General features: G+C 45.1%; 1 protein-coding gene across 3 annotated transcripts in view; it reads left to right on the top strand.

Annotated features, from left to right (window-relative positions):
• The window catches only part of Cfap52 (cilia and flagella associated protein 52), a 38087-nt gene extending 20719 nt beyond the window's left edge, over positions 1-17368 (top strand). For 2 of the 3 annotated variants that reach the window (XM_031352888.1, XM_031352891.1), the window contains 8 exons: positions 1960-2060; positions 2951-3121; positions 5667-5815; positions 9919-10064; positions 11048-11199; positions 14510-14612; positions 15654-15765; positions 16883-17368. In XM_031352888.1, coding sequence (XP_031208748.1) covers positions 1960-2060; positions 2951-3121; positions 5667-5815; positions 9919-10064; positions 11048-11199; positions 14510-14612; positions 15654-15765; positions 16883-17058 — 1110 coding nt within the window. In that variant the 3' untranslated portion in view covers positions 17059-17368. The remainder of the gene's footprint in view (positions 1-1959; positions 2061-2950; positions 3122-5666; positions 5816-9918; positions 10065-11047; positions 11200-14509; positions 14613-15653; positions 15766-16882) is intronic. The other variant, XM_031352889.1, reaches the window with a different exon arrangement.
• The last annotated feature ends 3136 nt before the right edge of the window (positions 17369-20504 follow it).

Here is a 20504-nt window from a genome sequence, read left to right as displayed (position 1 = left end):
ATGTCAGAAGGTGTGGCCCAGATTTAGAGTTGGTCTTTTCATTTCAAACAACCCAATCAAGAAAACCCTTTATGGGCATGGCCAGCTGCTGGGTCTTAGTTGATTCCAGACACAGTCAAGTTGACATCTATCAGAGTCATCACAGAGCTCATGAGTGGGGCCTCGTTAACATAGAGTTTAAGCTGTGCAAAAGGCATCAGTAAGAGGTTGAGAGGTCGGGGCACGGAGTGGGAACGTTTGGCAAAGACATCTCTGCTAATACACACAGTGCTGTCTCTGCTCTCTTGCTCTCCTGCCTTTGCTTTTCTTCTCAGACACCATGGAATGCCTTCCAAGTCAGAACAGGCAAAAACCAGCTTAATGGAACTTGAAAGGATATATTTATTTTTCAATATTCAAACCTTGGGGCTATTTGTTTTTATTTTATTTTGCTTTTTGTTGTTTTTTTTCCTTGTGATGCTGTGGATGAAACCCAATGCTAGGCAAGCACTCCCATCATCGAGCTGTGAGCCCAGCCCTCGGAGCTCATTAAGACATATGCCTATCAAATCATTAGCTGTGAATGTTGAAAGCTTTCAGATAAAATAATAGCTATTGCCTTGGTTGGTTTTGCATAGCTATAGCAGAAGGCTGGAGACTAGGCAATTTATAAACGTGGAAGTTCATTCAGTTCATGATCCTGGGTGTCAGCTTTTCGGAGTTTAGTGTTGGCCCCTGGTGCAGGACCATGGGCTACATCATCCCATATCTTCCCAGATAACCAACACCGAAAGAGCAAGGGTCACTTTCTACTAAGTCTGAAGATCACGTGGTCTTCCTCTCTGAGCCTTCCAAGTAGTTAGAAACACAGATAGGTGAGCACTTCCATATTGAGCTAAATTCACCATTAGTGATAAACCACTCTATTTATAACCAATGCAATCTATGGGGACAGACACTTCATGACCTTTTTTTTATTTTTTTCTTTTTGAGATAGGGTTTTGGATGGCCTGGAACTCACCGAGATCCACCTGTCTCTGGCTCCCAATTGCTGGGATCGAAGGTGTACACCATCACACCTGGTTCTTGACCTATTTAATATTTAAGGCTCTGCTTCCCAGCACTGTTGCACTGGGGTGTAGGTTCCATCACTGACACTTGCTGAGGCATACACTCAAATCACGGCAGTCGTGCACATTTTCAGTTAGAACCTTTAAGGAGCATACTATGAACTGGCCACAATTCTTCCACATAGTTGATGACTGTCTGGAACTTTAAATGTGTTTCCAACTATTGGTAAGATTGTACACCATGTGCCTTAGCTCAGAAAATATAGTCACCGAACAGTAAGAGCTGTCCTGTGCTGTCTTGGGATGTTACATTGGACCCTGCATTTATATGAATTAAGTTCTGGTGGAAACCATGGCAACTGAAGACCCAGCTTACCAAGGCTGTGCTTCTGCCTCCTGCTGCAGCCAAGCTTGAGTGAATGGATATCCGGGCACTAATATTCAGTCTGTTCAAATGCACAGGTGACCGTAGAGAGGAAGGATGGTGCTGGGCGGTGGTGGCACTCGCCTTTGGTCCCAGCGCTTGGGAGGCAGAGGCAGGCGGATTTCTGAGTTCGAGGCCAGCCTGGTCTACAGAGTGAGTTCCAGGACAGCCAGGGAGGGCTACAAAGAGAAACCCTGTCTCGAAAAAAACCAAACCAAACCAAAACAAAACAAAACAAACAAACAAAAAAAAAAAACTGAGAGGAAGGATGGTGAAGCTTGCCTATGGCTTGAAGGCCAGGAAGGCTACTTCTTAAGACGTGAACTTGTAGTTGGCATTGAATGTTTTTGGCCAACCTGGAGGTACATCATGATTTGCAATGTGCAGCCTTGGAGTGCCCTCAGCTGTGCTCCCCGTGTCAGTTGCTGCCTTGAGTTTTAATGGCAAACTCTTTAGCTCTTTCCCTGCACTGCTTTTCCCCCATAGGGAGTGTCGGCTCTCAGGTGCCTGAAGATGGGCGGCTTGTTGATTGGCTCTGGAGCTGGCTTGCTGATCTTCTGTAAAAGCCCCAGCTACAAACCTATCAAGTAAGTTCTACACACCATAAAGCTGGGGTAGGTAGAGACCCACAAGAGAAAGGTCCACTTAAATCCAACAACTGAACGATATCGGAAGAACCATTTTGTGGGCACATTGTGGCTCACACCTTTAATCCCAGCACTCGGGAGGTAGAGGCAGGTGGATCTCTGTGGGGTTTCCCTAGCCTGTTCAACACAGAGTTCCAAGGCATTCACAGCTATACAGTGAGGCCCTGTTTAAAAGAAATTCATATTTGGTTAACGAATTTTAACTTCGCTGGGCAGTGGTGACCCACTCTTTAATCCCAGCACTTGGGAGGCAGAGGCAAGCAGATTTCTGAGTTCGAGGCCAGCCTGGTCTACAGAGTGAGTTCTGGGACAGCCAGAGAAACCCTGTCTCCAAAAACAAAAACAAAAACAAAAAAAAACAAAACAAAACAAAAAAAAAAAAAAGAATTTCAACGTCTTATTAAGTGCAGAGCTGGAATCACAGAGCTGGTGGTTTCTTTCCCGTGAAAAAGTTCGCATTAAACCAAACCAAAGTTGTTCTTGGTGTCCCAGAGGCACGCTGCCCTTTTGATAAGTACATGACTTTGTGTACACTATACTAAGACATGATACCGGAAATATGAGGCATCCCCCAAATTCTAAGGTACAAACTGTTTCAGACCACATCTCCCTAGCAGACTTTCCTTGACTATTTTAACCTACACTAACAACCCCCCCTCCCTCCTGACCGTGGGTGTGCAACACTGTGAATAACTCAGGCCTTTCCAGCTGTGTCACCTCCTTGAGGGCCCATCCCACACCACATGACTGGTCTGCATCCTCTGGAATCAGGTGGGCAAATGCTCGCTGGCTGAGTGACTCTGCTCCACTTTTGTGCATTACCCCCAAAGGAAAATCCAGCTGCAAGGTGGCATCACCTCTATCACACTCCGGGGAGAAGGGCACCAGTTTTTTGTAGGAACAGAAGAATCACACATCTACCGCGTTAACTTCACTGATTTCAAAGAGACTCTCATTGCAACTTGTCACTTTGAAGCTGTCCAGGACATTGTCTTCCCATTGTAAGTAGAGAGGGCCGTTGGAATGCAGAGATTTGACGCCGCTCATAAAGGAATTCTGCTCTATTCAATTATTTTCAAGATTCCTGAATAGCATTATTTTTCCTGATCAAACTTTTCAAATGTAGTGAATTATTTTATTGGACCTAGGAAGGTTCATTTATTTTTATCTTAAGGGTTATGGGTGTTTTGACTGCATGCATGCAGTAGCCGGAGAGGCCAGAAACGGACATCAGAGTCCCCGGAACTGGAGTTGCAGACTATTGTGAGCCACCATGTGGGTGTCAGGAATCGGAACCCAGGTCTTCTGAAGGAGCAGCTCGTGCTCTTAACTGCTAGCCATCTCCCCTTCTAATGGGCTGGGGTTTTGTTGTTGTTGTTTTGTTTTGTTTTTGACTGTCTTTTCCACAGTTACCTTTGTTTTCTTCCTCTACTTTGGATTTTTTTTTTTTTTAATGCTGGGCAAGTATGATACACTTTTAAAGTGCTTGGGCCAGTGAGATAGATAGCTTACTGGGTAAAGGGACTTGCCCGACAAGCTGAGTTTAAGTGACTCCTTGGACCCATACACTAGAACATCAGAACCTCTCCCACAATGCCCTCCCACCTCCACTCACCTGCTGTGGCGAAAGCACATGCACACACAGCAAGAAATACATGGAAAACACTGACTTCTTGTGTAAACCCATCACAGGAAAGGTGCGTTCCTAGGAGCTTTTCTGTGACCCAATGCCATCTGGGAATGCCATTACCCAAGTACCTCTTCTCAGGCTGAATTTTGTTTAAGGCAGGGCCTGGACATCCGAGGCTGGTTGTAGTCTTGAACTCTTTCCTGATTCTCCTGGTTCTGTGTCTTGAGTACTGGGCATCACCATGCACAGCAATGTCTGTTCACCTGTTTTCACAATTTATTCCAGTCCTTTGTTGGTGTCCCTGAGTTTCCCTGATCTGACAACTTTTGCTTTATTTATTTATTTATTTTCTTTAAGGTGATGGACCTGTGGTCTCCTGGGTTGCAATGGCTGCTTTTCCTGAAAATCTTACCCAAGACAACCACCCATTGGCAGTTCTGATGTTTACAAAAGGACCTTGGGTCACGTTGTGGCACTACTTGATTTTGAAGCACGTTGTTATAGTTAACAAAGTCTGTCCTGTAAAGTTGGCCAGGCAGTATTTGCTCTGAGCCTCTTGTATTTAGCTTGAACTTCAGACATCAGGACTATTCTTCTCAGATCCAAGCCTGTTTCAGAACTCAGACACCCATGTAATGAGCTGCAGCTTTGGTTCCCGAGTCCTGGTTTAGACCTTCAGGATTTTCTAAGAGGGGAGAGTTGGTGCTTCCCATTAAAGTGAATCTTTATTGGAGAGTGGGTTACTTTCTAACCAGGTTCAATTTTTCCTTTAAGGAGTTTGGTGGAATCAATGTATACAGTTCTCTAGATTTAGTGCTTTTTATGATGATATACTTAAAAGATTTTATTCTCTCTGTGTGTTTCTCTCTCTCTTGCTTGTGCACGTGTGTGTGTGTGTGTGTGTGTGTGTGTGTGTGTGTAAATTTGTATGTGTGCCAAGGTACACACATGGAGGTCAGAGGACAATTTTTAGGAGTTCTCCTTTGCCACCTAATCTCAACTCTCTGTGTGCAGAAGGGTCTACTCCCCCCCCCCCATTAAATCTAAAGTGGGTCAACCTTAAAACAGGAGAGACTCAAATATTTTCGAATCATGTTTAAGATGAAACAGAGAGATTGCTTGCGGAATGTTTGGATTAAAGGTCAGCTTTCCCAGAGACTTCAGGCAACTTTACACTTATAAGCCAGGTGGTTTATTTTACCCCAATACCACTCCCTTTTGTATAAAAATTAGAGTAATTTATAATCATCTGACACCTTGGTAATCTACATCCCATTTACAAGTGGCTCTTTCTGTCCCGGCCCAACTGACCAATTACTCAAGAATACTTTTCTTTGTTCACAATTTCTTATTTTCTCAGAACTAAACAAACAAACAAAAAAAGGGTACAAATGTGAATTTGACCATGTTGCTATTTTCTTTTCTGTAATCTTAACACCATTGGAATTTGCTCTTTAAATAAAGATCTTCTATGGATATATATTTAGCTCAAGAAATGCTACTTGGATAGGTATATACAGGTCTCCAGGCTAATCCAGACATATACCTATCATACACAAATATTTGTGTGTGTGTGTGTGTGCATGTGTGTGTGAACCAACCCCCCAAAGTAGTTTAAAGTGAAGTAATGTGACGATGTCTCCAATTTGATCAAGATTTAGAAAGATTTCAAATCAGCTTTCTCTTTATAAAAACTTTGTTCCAAGATGACAAAACATTTTCAGTAGAGAATGGGTGGAATCGGGCATCTCTCCACACAAGAAATCTCTAACGTCACACTGTTAGGGAACCAGCATCCAAAGGGCACGCTGCCCCACATCCTCACGAGGCACATTTAACACCAAATGCATACCCAACATTGTGTATCTCGGATGGCCGCACCTCGCACCTCTCATCCCTCCATGGCTCCTTTGTAGTGGTACTGCTGAGCTGTTTGCGACCTGTGCCAAGACAGACATCAGGGTGTGGCACACCATATCCAAACGGGAGCTGCTGCGGATCACCGTGCCCAACATGACCTGCCATGGCATCGACTTCATGAGAGACGGGAAGAGCATCATCTCAGGTAACAGGATGCGTATGATGGCACACGCTGAAGAGGTGGAGGCCATCCTTGAGTTCTAGAGGCCAACCTGTACTACATGAGACCCTGTCTCAAATCAGCAGCCAAATTAACAGAAGACCCGGTAGTTGCTTCCAGTGGAGGTTTGGATCCAGGTTCTGGCTGAGGTCTCAATTGTTACCATTCTTTTTTTTTTTTTTTTTTTTTTTAGGGGGAAGCGTGGTTTGAGATATGGTTTCTCTGTGTAGCTCTGGCTGTTCTGGAACTCACTCTGTAGACCAGGCTGGCCTCAAACTCAGAAATATGCCTGTTTCTGCCTCCCAAGTGCTGGGATTAAAGGCGTGTGCCACCACTGCAGCCTCATACTGGTCTTGAACTTGCTATATACCTGAGGATAGCCTTGAGCTCCTGATCTTCCTGACTCTGCCTCCCAAGTATTGGTAAAAGGAAAAGTTTTATTTGTTTGTTTATTATTTTTACATATATGGGTGTTTTGCATGCATGAATGTCTGTGTACCACATGCTTGCCTGGTGTCTACAGAGACACCACTGGATTCCCTGTAACTGGAGTTACGGGCATATAGGTACTAGGAATTGAACCTGGGTCCTCTGGAAGAGCAGCCTACCATTCTTAACTGCTGAGTCATCTCTCCAGTCTTTAAAAGGAAAAAAAAAATTAAAATACAGTTTATGCCAAACTGTTTTTTGTTTTCTTGATTTTGTTTATTTTTTAAGATTTATTTATTTTATTTATATGAGTATACTATAGCTGTCTTCAGACGCACCAGAAGAGGGCATCTGATCCCATTTCAGATGGTTGTGAGCCACCATGTGGTTGCTGGGAATTGAACTCAGAACCTCTGGAAGAGCAATCAATGCTCTTAACCACTGAGCCATCTCTCCAGGCCCAAACTAATGTTTTAACATAAACAATAGATGCTGTGAGCTGAGCACAGTGGTGAACACCTAGTATTCTGGCCCTGGGAGGTACAGGCAGGGGGATTAGGGGCTCAAGATCATTCTTGGTTACATAGTAAGGTTGATGCTAGCCCAGGCTACAGGATATCCTGACTCAAGAAACTAACCTCCTTCCAAATTATTGATACCATATTAGTCCTCCTCTAAATATTTCAGTATATGTCTCTAAAAATATTTTCTTATGAAACAATAGTTTTTAAATATCATCTTAAGAGTAACCTATATCAAATTTCCCCATTAGTCAAAAATAAATGTATTGGTTTACATCAGGGGAAAGCCAAGTTGTTCTGAGTGAAGCTGTTAGGACAGAGATCTAGGGACCCATCCCTTCTTTTCTTGGCTCTGTTTCCTCCTTGTCTGCTCCCCCTCCCCCATGTCTTTTCCCCTGAGTGGCTTACACTGTACCCAGAACTGACAAGTCCTTGGATAAGGGGATCTTAGATTCATCCCTGGCCCCACTCTGTTTTTCTTACACCCTTATCCATGCATTCCAGTCAGTGGCTCTGTCTCAATAGGTCAGCCATAGGTCCATCACTGGTCGCCTTCTCTACCCTGGTCCTTGCCATCAGCCACACTTCTAGATCTCTCCAGTTCTTCCTTCCTTCCTTCCTTCCTTCCTTCCTCCCTCCCTCCCTCCCTTCCTTCCTTCCTTCCTCCCTTCCAAAGATGTATTTATCTAATGTACATGAGTGCTCTGTTTTCATGCATACCAGAAGAAGGAATCAGATTCTATTACAAGTGGTTGTGAGCCATCATGTAGTTGCTGGGAATTGAACTCAGGACCTCTGGAAGAATAGTCAATGCTCTTAACCACTGAGCCATCTCTCCAGCCCCTTTCCTTTAGTTTCTATTGCTCCTGCTTGCCTCTACTCTAGCCCATCTGTCCATCTTCTCCCCAGTCAATTCTCTACACATGAACCAAAAAATCTATTTTAAAATGTTAAATGAAAGCCATTTGCTGGGCTTTTCAAGGCTCCCCCTCCCCACCTGACAAAGACAAAGTCCCAGCAGTCACATGCAAGTCCCTGTAGGACCTTCTCTACTCCACTCCCCACTTCTTATCTTCTTCTCAACCTGCGCCCCTTCCCCCTACTATACTTGCACACTGGACACGCAGGTCTTACTTGAGCTGTTCAGTTGGCCTGGGATGTTCTCCCTCCAGACACCTTCATGGCTTGTCTCTTCTTCCCTTTCATTTCCTCAAGTCTTTGCTGAAATGGGATCCACTTCGGGCATCCTATTTAAACTTGCTAAGCTCAAGAGACAACACTAAGCCAACAGTAAGTGCCTGCTGCACACAGCCCTGGGGGGAAAGGTATTCTAGGTAGGGGGTTCTAAGGTGGGAACACATTTGATGTGTTTGAGGGGTCTCAAGAATGTCAGTGTGTCTGGAGCTCATCAGTCACAGGAGGGGCATGGCCTCAGGAAGAGTGGTAGCAAAGAGGATGAAGAGGTAGGTGAGCACCAGGTATGAGTTAGTGTTCAGACTAAAGAGTTGGATTTGGGGGCTGGAGAAAGGACCCAGTGGTTGGAAGTACATACTGCTCTTGCTTGCAGAGTTCAGTTCCCAGCACCCATGCCAGGCAGCTCACAAACTCTCCTTGCCTCAGGTCCAGGGAGGGGATCTGATGCTCTCTTCCACCCTCCTTGGACACCTGCGTTTACACGCACACACTCCCACACATATACACATGCTTTTAAAAAAAAAAATCAGTATTTTTTAAAAATTGGATTTTAACTCTAAGACAGTGGGGAAAAAAACTTTGAGGAGGCCTTGATCAGAAAGGTGACTTGATTTTTTTTTAAAAAGTGCATCCCAGCCGGGCAGTGGAGGCACAGGCCTTTAATCCCAGCACTTGAGAGGCAGAGGCAGGTGGATTTCTGAGTTCAAGGCCAGCCTGGTCTACAGAGTGAATTCCAGGACAGGCAGGGCTGTACAGAGAAACCCTGTCTCGGAAAAAAAAAAAAAGAAAATCAACAAACAAACAAACAAGTGCATCCCAACCCCTAATAGATGACTAAGTGTAAGCAGGAGCACAGGGACTCAGATCAGGCTGTAGCTGGAATGGGGTGGTGCCAGCAGAGCTGGGGGAAGGAGCTCAGAGGCCGGGTATTTTAACAGGAGATAATGACCTCCCTGATGGACTGACCCTTGCACTGAGTTGTGTGTTTAGAAAGTAGAGGAACCAAGGGTGACTTTGAGGTTCTTCGCTTGAGCAACTTCATGGGTGGCAGCAATTTTTTTATTGAGGCGGCAAGATGGTGAGAATCCGGAAAGGAGTCTAGGATTTAAAGGTGGGGGAAAGCTAGGGCGTGGACGTGGGAGGCTGAGGTAAGAGAACTAAAAGTGAGCAGCCTGGGCAACAGAATGAAACCTTGTCTCAAATAACAATGGCAATGGGGAGATGAGCCGGGCCTGGCGGTGGTGGCACACGCCTTTAATCCCAGCACTTGGGAGGCATAGGCAGGCGGATTTCTGAGTTCGAGGCCGGCCTGGTCTACAGAGTGAGTTCCAGGACAGCCAGGGCTACACAGAGAAACCCTGTCTCGAACCCCCTCCCCCCCCAAAAAAGACAATGGGGAGATGAGAAGGCAGAGGTTATTTGGAACCCTAAACTGATGCATCCTGGGTGTGGTTTAGCAATTCTGTGGGTGACTGCAGGGGTGGTGCATGTCTTTAATCCCAGTACTTGGGAGGCAGAGGCAGGCAGATTTCTGTGAGTTGGAAGCCAACCTGGTCTACAGAGTAAGTTCCAGGACAACCAGGGGCTACACAGAGAAACTCTGTCTCCAAAAACAACAACAAAATGAAAAACATAGATGAATGAGGGTAAAGGGCCTACAACTCAGGCAAGTAAGAAGAGGCCTCCTCCACTGCTCAGATCCACTGCAGGCAGGTGCACTCCAGTCAAACCCCTTCCTTATCCTCTCCGGGAGCCACCAGTGTAGGAGGCCTGGGAGAAGCGCACAAGAGTACTGACAACAGCTAGGGCAAGCCTCTCAGTCCGCTGCTACCACTTCTTCCAGTTTTCACTCTTATTGGTGATTCAGGAGGGTGTCAATCTGCAGAGAAAGGTGGTAAGTATCTCCACTGGGCCAACCTGCCTTTTGTCTCCTTCTCCCACCAGCATGGGATGATGGAAAAATCAGAGCCTTTGCTCCAGAGTCAGGTCGGCTGATGTACACCATTAGCAGTGCTCACAGGATCGGAGTGACGGCCATTGCTACCACCAGTGACTGCAAAAGGATCATCAGCGGTGGAGGAGAAGGGGAGGTACAGTTCTAAAAATGATATTTTTTTTTTAAAAAAAGCCTTTAATTTCAGAGCAACTAACTCATAGGAGGCTATCCACTTTTATTTGTTTTAAATTTTATTTATGTTTATGTGTATGGATGTTTGCATGGCATGTGTGTGCAGTGCCACAAGAGGCCAGAAGAGGGCGTAGGATCCCCTGGGGCTGGAGTTACAGACAGTTGTTAGCTGCTATGTGGGTGCTGGGAATCAAATCTAGGTCCTCTGAAAGAGCAGGCAGTGATCATAACTGCTAAGTCCTTTTGTTGGCCTCTCTACTTGTCTCCTCCCCTGCCCTTCCCCCCACCCCCCCAAGACAGGGTTTCTCTGTGTAGCCCTGGCTGTCCTGGAACTTACTCTGTAGACCAGGCTGGCCTTGAACTCAGAAATCCACCTGCCTCTGCCTCCCAAGCGCTGGGATTAAAGGCATGAGCCATCACCACCTGGCTCTCCACTTCATTTTTAAATTTGTACCTGCATTAGAATCCAGAGACTTTCTCAATATATAAAAGACAATGGCTATTTGATCCTCTGAGGATGAATAACATCAGTTTCCAATGATTAAAACTGAATAGCTGATATGAAAGTTTAAATATGGCTCTGGGTAGCAAGAGCTTTCCTGATGGCATGAGAAATTTGAGAGCAACGCTCAGCAGATGTAAGGAGACAGGTTCTTCCTCTGGGCTTAGCAGAGGCCCTTGCAATATTGATTTCTCATGGCGGGAGCCTGATGGTTTTCTCGCAAAGTAGAAGCAGGTCCGGAGATTGGTAACAGCACTATCCACACTATTCATGGGAAGATAGTCACTTCTCATACAGGGAAGTGTTGCATTCCCACCCTGTCAAGCTGAAATGGGAACAGAGTTAAATAAGTTACACCCAGCAAAGTTGGAAACATTGTATCTTTCTTGATCCCTTCCAAAGCCCTGGGCTTTCCTTGCTAGCCGGTGCTCTGGTACCCACAGGTGAGGGTGTGGCAGATAGGCTGCCAGACCCAGAAGCTGGAGGAGGCCCTGAAGGAGCACAAGTCTTCTGTGTCCTGTATCAGGGTGAAGAAGAACAACGAGGAGTGTGTCACTGCCAGCACCGACGGGACATGCATTATTTGGGACCTTGTGTAAGTACCTGGGATGGGTAGGGAAGGCAGCACAACACTTAACAAAACCCCAAACATTGCCAGCATTCTACTGAACCCAAGCTAAGATCCCAAGGAGGTTGTATTAGTCTCTTTTCTCATTATTGCAACAAAATATTTCAGAAAAGCAACTTAAGGGATAAAGGGTTTATTTTGGCTCGTGGTTTGAGAATACAGCCCATTGTGGTGGGGAGAGATGGTAGCAGGAGTCTGAAGAGGCTGTTGGTCATATTGTGTCTGCCTGCAGTTAGGAGGGAGACAAATGCTTGTGTGACACTTGGCTTGCCTTCTCCCTTAAGGTTTTTTTTTTGGGGGGAGGGGTGCTTTATTTTTATTTCACATGTAAGAGTGTTTTGGCTGCATAGGTGTCTATGTACCAGATGCACGTCTGGTGCCTGCAGAGACCAGAAGAGGGCATCAGATCCCCTGCAGTTGGAGTTATAGATGGTTCTGAGCAACCATGTGGGTGCTAGGAAGTGCACCTTGTTTTCCTGGTCTTCTGGAAGAGCAGCCAGTGCCCTTAACCACTGAGTCATAGCTCTAGTCCCACACTCTCCTTCTTATCCAGTCAAGGATCCCAGTTAAAGGAACAGTGCATCCAGGTGGCCTTTCCTACCCGATTGTCCCTGCCTGGAAACATTCTTACACATGTGCCCAAATGTGTATCTCCTAGGTGACCGCTAAATCCAGGCAAATTGACAATGAAGATTAACCATCACATCAGTAAAAGGTTCTGAGAAGACCTTGGTCTCCTTGGCTGGCCAAGGGTTATAGATTCCAATAGGGAAAATAAGGTCTCCAGGAAGAACTAAATACCAGACCTTTCTGGGGCAGACAGGGAAGTAGTTTTCCAGATATATGTGGTGACGCATGACTTAACGTGAATCCACTCAACCTAAATGTTGCAAATTAACAAGGAAAGTTACAGGGCAAGACGTTCTTCTTGTCATCCTGCTAGGTCATGAGCCTGCCCCAGGGAGGGAGCCTTGGGAGGGCCGTCATCCGCTGGCCACATTCCCAGGGACTGCTTACAATGTAAGTCACAGACCCAAAGATGGCAATGCCAAACTAGCCCCAAACACGTGAACTTCACCCTAGGAGCCATTCAGAGAATTTTCAAAGTTGATTTTTAAATTTTTTTGGGCTGTTGATTTTTTTCCCCCAAGTTTTTATCTTGGAACCAAACCCTTTCCCTCAATCTTCCTCCAATCCATTACTCCCCGTACCACCCCTGGGATGGTAGCCTTTGCATAACTGTCTAAAGAGGCTGAACTAAGTACAGAGGGGCAAAGGGGATACAGCTGGTCAAAGACTATGACCCTCCTTTTTTGAGATGGGGTACCATTATGCTGTCCAGGCTGGTGGCTGTGAGTGAAGGCGTTTGTCACCATGCCCTGCTGAACTGTTCCTGCTTGGAGAGAGGGAATCGAGGACTGAAGGCAAAAGCAGAACGTACATACAGTCTCGACGGTAGAGTCTAAGTGCACAGACCTGACTACTGCACACCTAGAATCTCAGGACTTGGGAAGCAGGAGGATCCCTTGGGCTTGCTGTAGCCGAACCAGTGGCTCTAAGGTGGAGAGCAATTGAGGAAGACTTTTGGCCTCCACCTGCATTCACACGCATGTGCGCGTGTGCAAGCACACACACACACACACACACACACACACACACACACACACACACGGGAACAAAGCAAAACAAAACAAAAAAGCAGAGCAAGCAGGTTTTCTAGATGGGCCTGACTCCAACTTGGCTCTCCACTCACTGGGAGATTTCCATCTCCCCCCATCTTTTGTCTGAGACAGGGTCTCACTATGTAGCCCTTGCTGTCCTGGACACCTCTGCACCCCCCCCCCCAAGTGCTCTATATGTAGTTTCATTGAATAGATTTAGACAGCACCTGTGTTTCTTCATGTCTAATAAGTTCCCACGTGGAGTTACTGATTCAAGGCCTGTACCCACAGACATGTGACCTCCGCATTGGGAAACCGTGTACCAAGAAGGGGTATCTGAGTTTATTTCAGTGGCTGGTTTGTGACCATCTCAAATTTTTAACATCTTCCTTTTGTGCAGCAGGAATATTTAATTTGTGCCAAAGGTCTTTAAAATTCCTCAGCTCAAATTCTGTGTTTGAAAGCTTCCAGTATGAGAAGAAATTACAGAGGGTGCATTTCAGCCAGGAGCTTGGGCCGTGAGACAGTCACCAGCACACTAGCTGCAGAAGAAGCAATGCAGCCACGCTTCTTGGACAGGCTTAGCATCCTAATCTGAAATCCCCAAGTCCTCCAAAACCTTTCCTTCCTTCCTTCCTTCATTCCTTCCTTCCTTCCTTTCTTTTCTTTTCTTTTTATGTATCATCATGTTAATACTGACAAAAAGTTTCAGAGTTCAGGCCATTTTAGATTTCCAATTTTCAGATTAGGGATGTTTAAGTAGAAAAGTCTATGCATATTTCCTGAATCCACCAAAGCCTAAAATATACTGTTTTTATGGCGCCTAAGGCAGGGGTTCTCAAACTTGTCTTCTGGTAACAATCAGTGGGATGGCTGGTCTCAGATACAGATCTCTGGGCCTCCATCCCGACCTTCTGACCCAGATGGCCAGGGATGAAACAAGTTTTCCCCATCTTTTGTCACTCAGTTTCCAGGGACTACCACGTGACTCCAATAGTGGCCTTGAGAATCAAGGTTATTGCCTGAGAGATGGTGGATTGGATCCGAATCAGCATCTTCTCCGTCCTTCTCTCTGGAACTAACTCTTGCTCTAGTTTCATGCCATGTCTTTAGGAAGGGGTATCACCTCTTGCCTATGTATTTTTTACAATTGCTGACAGATGTGGTGGGAAGAGACATAAGTACAGGGCAAAGCAGCCAGGAGTCTATTAAAAAATTTTTTTTTAAAAAATTAGGTATGTGTACATGTTTAGCCAAGAGAGGGCATCAGATTTCTTGGAATAGATTTATAGGCAGTTGTGAGTGGCCTGATACCAATTCTGAGAATCAAACTTGGGTCCCCTGCAAGAGCAGTACATGATCTTAACTGAACCATCTCTCCAGCTCTGCAGATATCTATTTTGATAAAACAAAAATGAAAACAAAACAAAACAAAACAAAAAAACAGAACAAAAGACAAAATCCCCACCAAACCCAAGTGCTATTGTTTGAGCAGTATTGAGAAGTCAGAGAAAACCCAACCCCTTCCAAGCTTGCCCAAAGGCACACTCCGTAATAAGTTAAGTTTTTCTAGGGGAGGCAAAGTCAGGTTCCAGAGCATTTGAATTTACTTCCAGGCGACTTAGAAGGAATCAGATGATCCTGGCCAACACCCTATTCCAGTGTGTTTGTTACCACCCGGAAGAATTCCAGATCATCACCAGCGGCACGGACAGGAAGGTAGGTGCAGGGGGCTCTCCACAGCCTAGAGTTTCCTGTTTGCAGATTCAATCACGTGCAAATGCCTGGAAATTGCTTGGGGTGGGGTTTAGGGGTGAACTGCATCTTTACAAAATGTTTTTTTTTTTTAACATGCCCAGGACTTTTTTTTTTTTTTTTTTTTTTTTTTAGGTCATTATGTCCTAAACAGTATAACAGCCATTCATATAGTGTTTGCATGTTTACAGTTTTCTAAGCAATCTAGAGACGATTTATTAAAGTACACAGATGGAGGACGTGCATAAGTTAGATGCAAATAGTGTGCAAGCATGTTGGGATTTTGGCCCCCATGGGTGATTCTCTGGCCCTACATAGAGGGAAGTATCCCCTTTTCAACAACTGTCTCTTCTTGCTCCCTACTTAGTTTCTCTTTCCAGGCAGGGGCCAAGGTTAGGTTTTCAGGTTCTTTAAATCTCACCCTCTGGAATATGTTGCTCGTTTAGGTCCAGAAAGGCAAGTTGTAGTTTGGTTTTGGAGGTGGATAAAGATGGGAGGCACGAGGGGGTTGATTGGTGGGGGTGGAGCAAGATGAGATCGGTCCAGTCTCTGGACAGGTTGGGGTTGGGGGCGGGGCGGGGAGAGCGAGGCGAGTGCAAGTGACTCAGCAAAGCCCAGTCTCCAGAACTCTCATTCGCCATCCTCCAGAAAGAACTTTCCTTCCCACTGGACCTGCAGCTTGGCCCTCCTCCCCAGATCACAGGAGCAGATTTTACACGTGGCAGCAGACTCAGTCTGCTTCGCCTTATCAAAAATCTCAGCCACAACCCAGGTTTATCACATATCAACATCTCTTTAAATAGCATGCAAATTTCAAAACCAATACTAAAAATAATAAAATGGTTCCTCCACCCCCTCGCCATGGCCTATTTATATTTCCAACTGGTCCTCTCCCTTGGTGTATTTTTGCTACTTTCTATATAAAGTGGAAGGCATCTTTTGTTAGCATGTGTGTGGATGATTCCACTGCACTGACTCCTGTCTAACTCCTCTCCTACATTCCAGATTGCTTACTGGGAAGTATTTGATGGTTCAGTAATCAGAGAGTTGGAAGGTTCCTTGTCGGGGTCCATCAATGGTATGGATATCACTCAGGAAGGAGGACACTTTGTTACAGGTTAGTCCTGGATAAGATAAGTAAACCACCACCGTTGCCTTCTTTGGAACACAAGGAACCCTTAGGTAGGGGGCAGTCAGAAGAGCTAGTAGAGGGGCTCAAGGACACCTTGGTTACATTCAGCCCAGAACGAAAGCTGGAGAGGTCCAAAAGCCACACTTCAATGAAGGCATAATGTGCAAGGCACAGAGAAAAGGCAAGCTTTTACAAGACTATGTTTGCTCTTTGGGGGCCACAACGAGGCTTTAAATATCCGGAGCCTTCTACCTGCTTCTCTAGGCATTTTTTTGTTGTTGTTGTTTTTATTGTTTTTGTTTTAAGATAGTATCTTATTATATGTAGCTCAGGCTGGCCTTGAATTAATGATCCTCCTGCCTCAGGCTCCTGAGTGCTAGGATAATAAGTAGACTGACTGCTTGCTTTTTCACTTAGCTCTTACCCAGCAGTTTGCTTTGTTGGTTTGTTGTTGAATTCAGTGATGACTAGGGGCATTTACCACAGGTCATGGCCGCTGGAACAGCATTAATACAATTTCCTGACAGGCTCTTTGATTCTCCAGGACATTTATAAGTGCTTCAAGCAAATCAAAGTTCCATAAACACATTGACTTAAAAAAAAAAAAAAAAAAAAGATATGGCACATGCCTTTGATCCCAGCACTCAGGAGGCAGAGGCAGGGGGATCTCTGTGAATTAGAGGCCAGCCTGGTTTGCAAAGCAAGTTCCAGGACAGCCAGGGATATTACACAGAGGTGGAATGTAATATATTACCTTACCTGTAATACACTTACCTGCCTCCAAAAAAAATAAAAAGATATCAAACTACATACACTGGGCCACCCATCAATATGCCTACACCTCTACATTTGTTAACAGTGGAAGGAGATAAAATTCTGGTGTGTTTAGTGGTTAATCCTGGGTGGTACTTTCCTTTCCACTCTAAATTTACTAGAACATACATAGATTTTTTTTTTTTTAGATCAAAAAAAGCTTTACATAAATATGAATTTTTCTTCCTTCAAGTTGGCACATGGGGCACTGTGTTGAAAATGAAGCAGTTCCGTGAGGCCAGGGCTGTTTAGGTGTCCCTGTCAGCAATGCCATGCAATTGTGTTTTAGGTGGACATGACCATCTGGTCAAAGTCTGGGACTACAATGAGGGTGAAGTGACTCACGTCGGGGTGGGGCACAGCGGCAACATCTTGGGCATGCGGATAAGTCCAGGAAACCAGTATATCGTCAGCGTGAGTGCAGATGGAGCCATCTTGAGGTGGAAATACCCATTTGCTTCATGAAGCTCTCTAGATCTCCCCAGCTTCCACCCTGTATCGAGCACAGTCCTGCCCAGGACCAAGTTTGGATAACTCCAGAACCGGTTTTGATTTCTCACACCTATTTTTGTTCTATAGTCAAAATACTTTATCTTGAAGTTACTTGTTTCCTTTATACAATATGCTAACACTATCTTAAATTGTATGTTGAAATTGAAATATGCTAAAGAAAAAGTTTACCCAGTATATATGTATACATATACATATATATATATATATATACATATATGAGTTCTTTCATATTATTAATAAACTTGAAGGTGCTGTCCTCTGACCATGATCTCTTTCCTGTGTCTCACAAAATCCAAATCCACAGGCATTCTTTCTGATCTGTTCCCAGAGAGGGATGCCATTTCCTTATAAAAATAAGATGAGGAGAGATTATCTATGTGTGGTGGTGAGTGTGGGACCAGGGTCTCACACACAGGGCTATCCCCCAAGCCCAAGGTCACCCTTTAAATGATCAGTTCATTGGTGAAGTGGTCTGAGCAGTCAGGTTTGAACCCAGGTCTTTGTGCAGGTGTCTTATGTTAACTCTTTTGTCTGTCTTGTGTCCACATACCTCACAGCTACAACCTAAAGAGCAATGACTCATGCGGACTCATTGCTGCACACAGGGTTTGAACCGTGGAGGCTCTGTCTCAGACACTTGAGGAAAACCTCATGGTGAGGCATACATACTCGGTCACCGAAGACAGGAAGGAGAGAGGAATGCAGGGGGCTCTCCTTACGCATTTTATTCCCTCCAGGCCCCTAGGCCATGTAATGGTGCCACTCATATTTATACTGAGTCTTTACCAACTTATTAATCCTCTCAAGACTCACCCTTACAGTCTCATGCGGAGGTATGCTTCAATCTCAAGCTCATTTTTAAAATATTTATTTATTTGTGTGTGCCCATGCTATAGCACACATATAAAAGACCAAAGACAATGGGGGGGGGTAGTCAGTTCTCTCTTTGCATCTGTGGTTCACAAGAGATCAAACTCAGGTTGTCAGGCTTGGTAGCTTCCAGCACCATTACCTGCTCTATTATATCCCAAAGACTGTCTGAGATAAATCTTTTTTTTTTTTTAATGCATGTATCATATGTACACCTGCGCTCCAGAAGGGGGCATCAGATCCCTTTATAGAGGGTTGTGAGCCACCATGTGGTCGCTGGGACTTGAACACAGGACCTCTGGAAGAGCAGCCAGGGCTCTTAACCGTGTGGAGCCATCTCTCCAGCCCCCTCCCCCACCGGGTGATTCTTAATGTTCTGGAATTGACTATCAAAAAAATGAGCCTTTACAGCAAGCTCATAAAACAATTTCAGCTCTAGTTTTCGACTTTGCCAAGTGAGAATAGATTTCTGCTCGGACATTTATTGTGAGTTGTGAGACACACACCCAGGATTCCAGTACTCAGGAGGCTAATGTTGAGAATGAGAGTTCCAGACAAACCTGAGCTACACAAGTGTGATACACTCCGTCCCTTCTCACCAAGTCCCAAGCAAAATAAAAACAACAAAACCCCTAAACTGTTACCAAACAAAAACTCCCTGCCAGTTACTGGGGACCTTGACATAATCTCAAAGGTGAAATACAGGAGATGATTTATCAGAGTCTGCCATGATCACGGCATCTTCAGTACATCAGGGTGATGAAGTGAACCTTATAAATTAATCAATGAGGTGGGTATCTTTCCCAAGAAGGTAAATGGTAGCTTTCTACACTTCAAGCCTCCACATTACAGTTTCTTCTTTATCCTTAACTTATGCAGTTTTTTGGCACCAGGTAACTGCTGCAAACCTATGTGAAGATCGAGGATACTTAATAAATGATGACCACTTATTTATTAAATATCAAGTCACATTTTTGGGTTCTGATGTAATTCTGACTCCAGAAAGCTGCTGATCTCTTTTTGAGCTACAAACTGATGAGAAATTCATTTTGCAAGACTTTGCCTGATTAATTATAAACCTGACAGTTAAAGGCATAAAAGGAGCAGAGGCCTCCAGGGTTACCCAGGGAATCAAGGGCGGGGCAAGGCCAAAGTAATTCTGATTGGGTAAGGATACAGCCAGGATTTTGCACGGAGGAGTGAAGCAGCCACCGAGTGGGGGGCGCGTTTGAGAACCAGAAAACTTCCTGCCAAGCAAATCCTGGGGTTGTAAAGAGCCTGAATTCTGCAGTGCACCCAGGGTGGGTCGAATTCCGGTTTCTTTCATTTCATAGCCTCAACCTCCAAAAATATGAGGAGTTAGAAATTTGTTGACTGTCATCCAATGGTCTCTCTAATTTGGTAATTGGAGAAATAAGTCCAATATTGTACAATCCATATACACTTTCTGCTTGTTTGTGACAGTGTCTTGCTGTATACCACATAATGGTCTTGAAATCATGCTTCTCCTGCCTCAGCCTCTCTATTAGCAGTATTGTTTATTTAATGATTTTACAGTATACTATTTTCAGTATTGCTGTAGACAAGCATCTACATAAGACTGTTAAATTGATTGTTGCTTTATATCAAACAACTTTTATAATACTAATTTTTATTGTTATAATATTTTATACATTTTAAAGACTATGACAAAAAAAGGTATTGTAGGTATTGAGGGGGGACTCTGGGAGGTGTTGGGGTGCAAAAGAGAAACAAGAATGTGATTTATTTCTATTTACTTAAAATATATTTTTAAATGTTAACAAATTCAGATAAATTGAAATCATGTATCTTTTCTCATCATAATGCAATAAAACATGAAAAAAAAAAAAACCAGGACGACCAAGTCTCCCAAGTTTTTGGAAAATGAATGTAACCTATTGTGTTATTAAAAAAAAAAAAATAGCCAGAAAAAAGACAAACTCCCAACCCACTATCACACAGGTCCTAGGGTGACCGGTGTAGGCAAAGGCTGCAAGGAGGTGGCGCCACCTAACCGCACACACCTGAGCCTGAGCTCCTCACCTGCACAGTTGCCAGCGCGCGTCTCTCAGGAGCATGAACCTGGGCATGAACAGGGGCACCGCTCGCCTATCACTTTTCTTAGTCTTCACCTGGCTTCCACGACCAGAAACTTAGCCAGAGCCAGGGCTTTGCTTCCCTGGGCGCTTCTGAAGGTTCCATCCCCGGGTAATCTACGCAGTTTAGGGATGGGCGGGGAAGGAGAGCCGCGGTGAAAGGCCTGTTCCGAGGCGGGAAGGAAGGGCGGGGAAGTCCACTAGGCGGGCTCGGGGGAGTGCATTCCCAACCCGAGCCGCGGGGGCGGGAGCCCGGCGGCGAGCGCTGCCCTAGGGCCAGATTCCCGCGCGAGGCGTGGCGTGGCGGCCCCGCCCCTGGCTCCGCCCTCGCCCGGTGTCCGCACACCTGGTTCTCAGGTAGCCGGCGCCCGGCGCCTCCGGGAGGCGGTGAGGACAGAGGAGCTGCCGGCC

This window comes from Mastomys coucha, unplaced genomic scaffold (assembly GCF_008632895.1).
Source record: "Mastomys coucha isolate ucsf_1 unplaced genomic scaffold, UCSF_Mcou_1 pScaffold5, whole genome shotgun sequence".
Taxonomy (NCBI): Eukaryota; Metazoa; Chordata; class Mammalia; order Rodentia; family Muridae; genus Mastomys; species Mastomys coucha.
The sequence above is the reverse complement of the archived record's forward strand: the minus strand, read 5'-3'. Positions and strand labels throughout refer to the sequence as shown.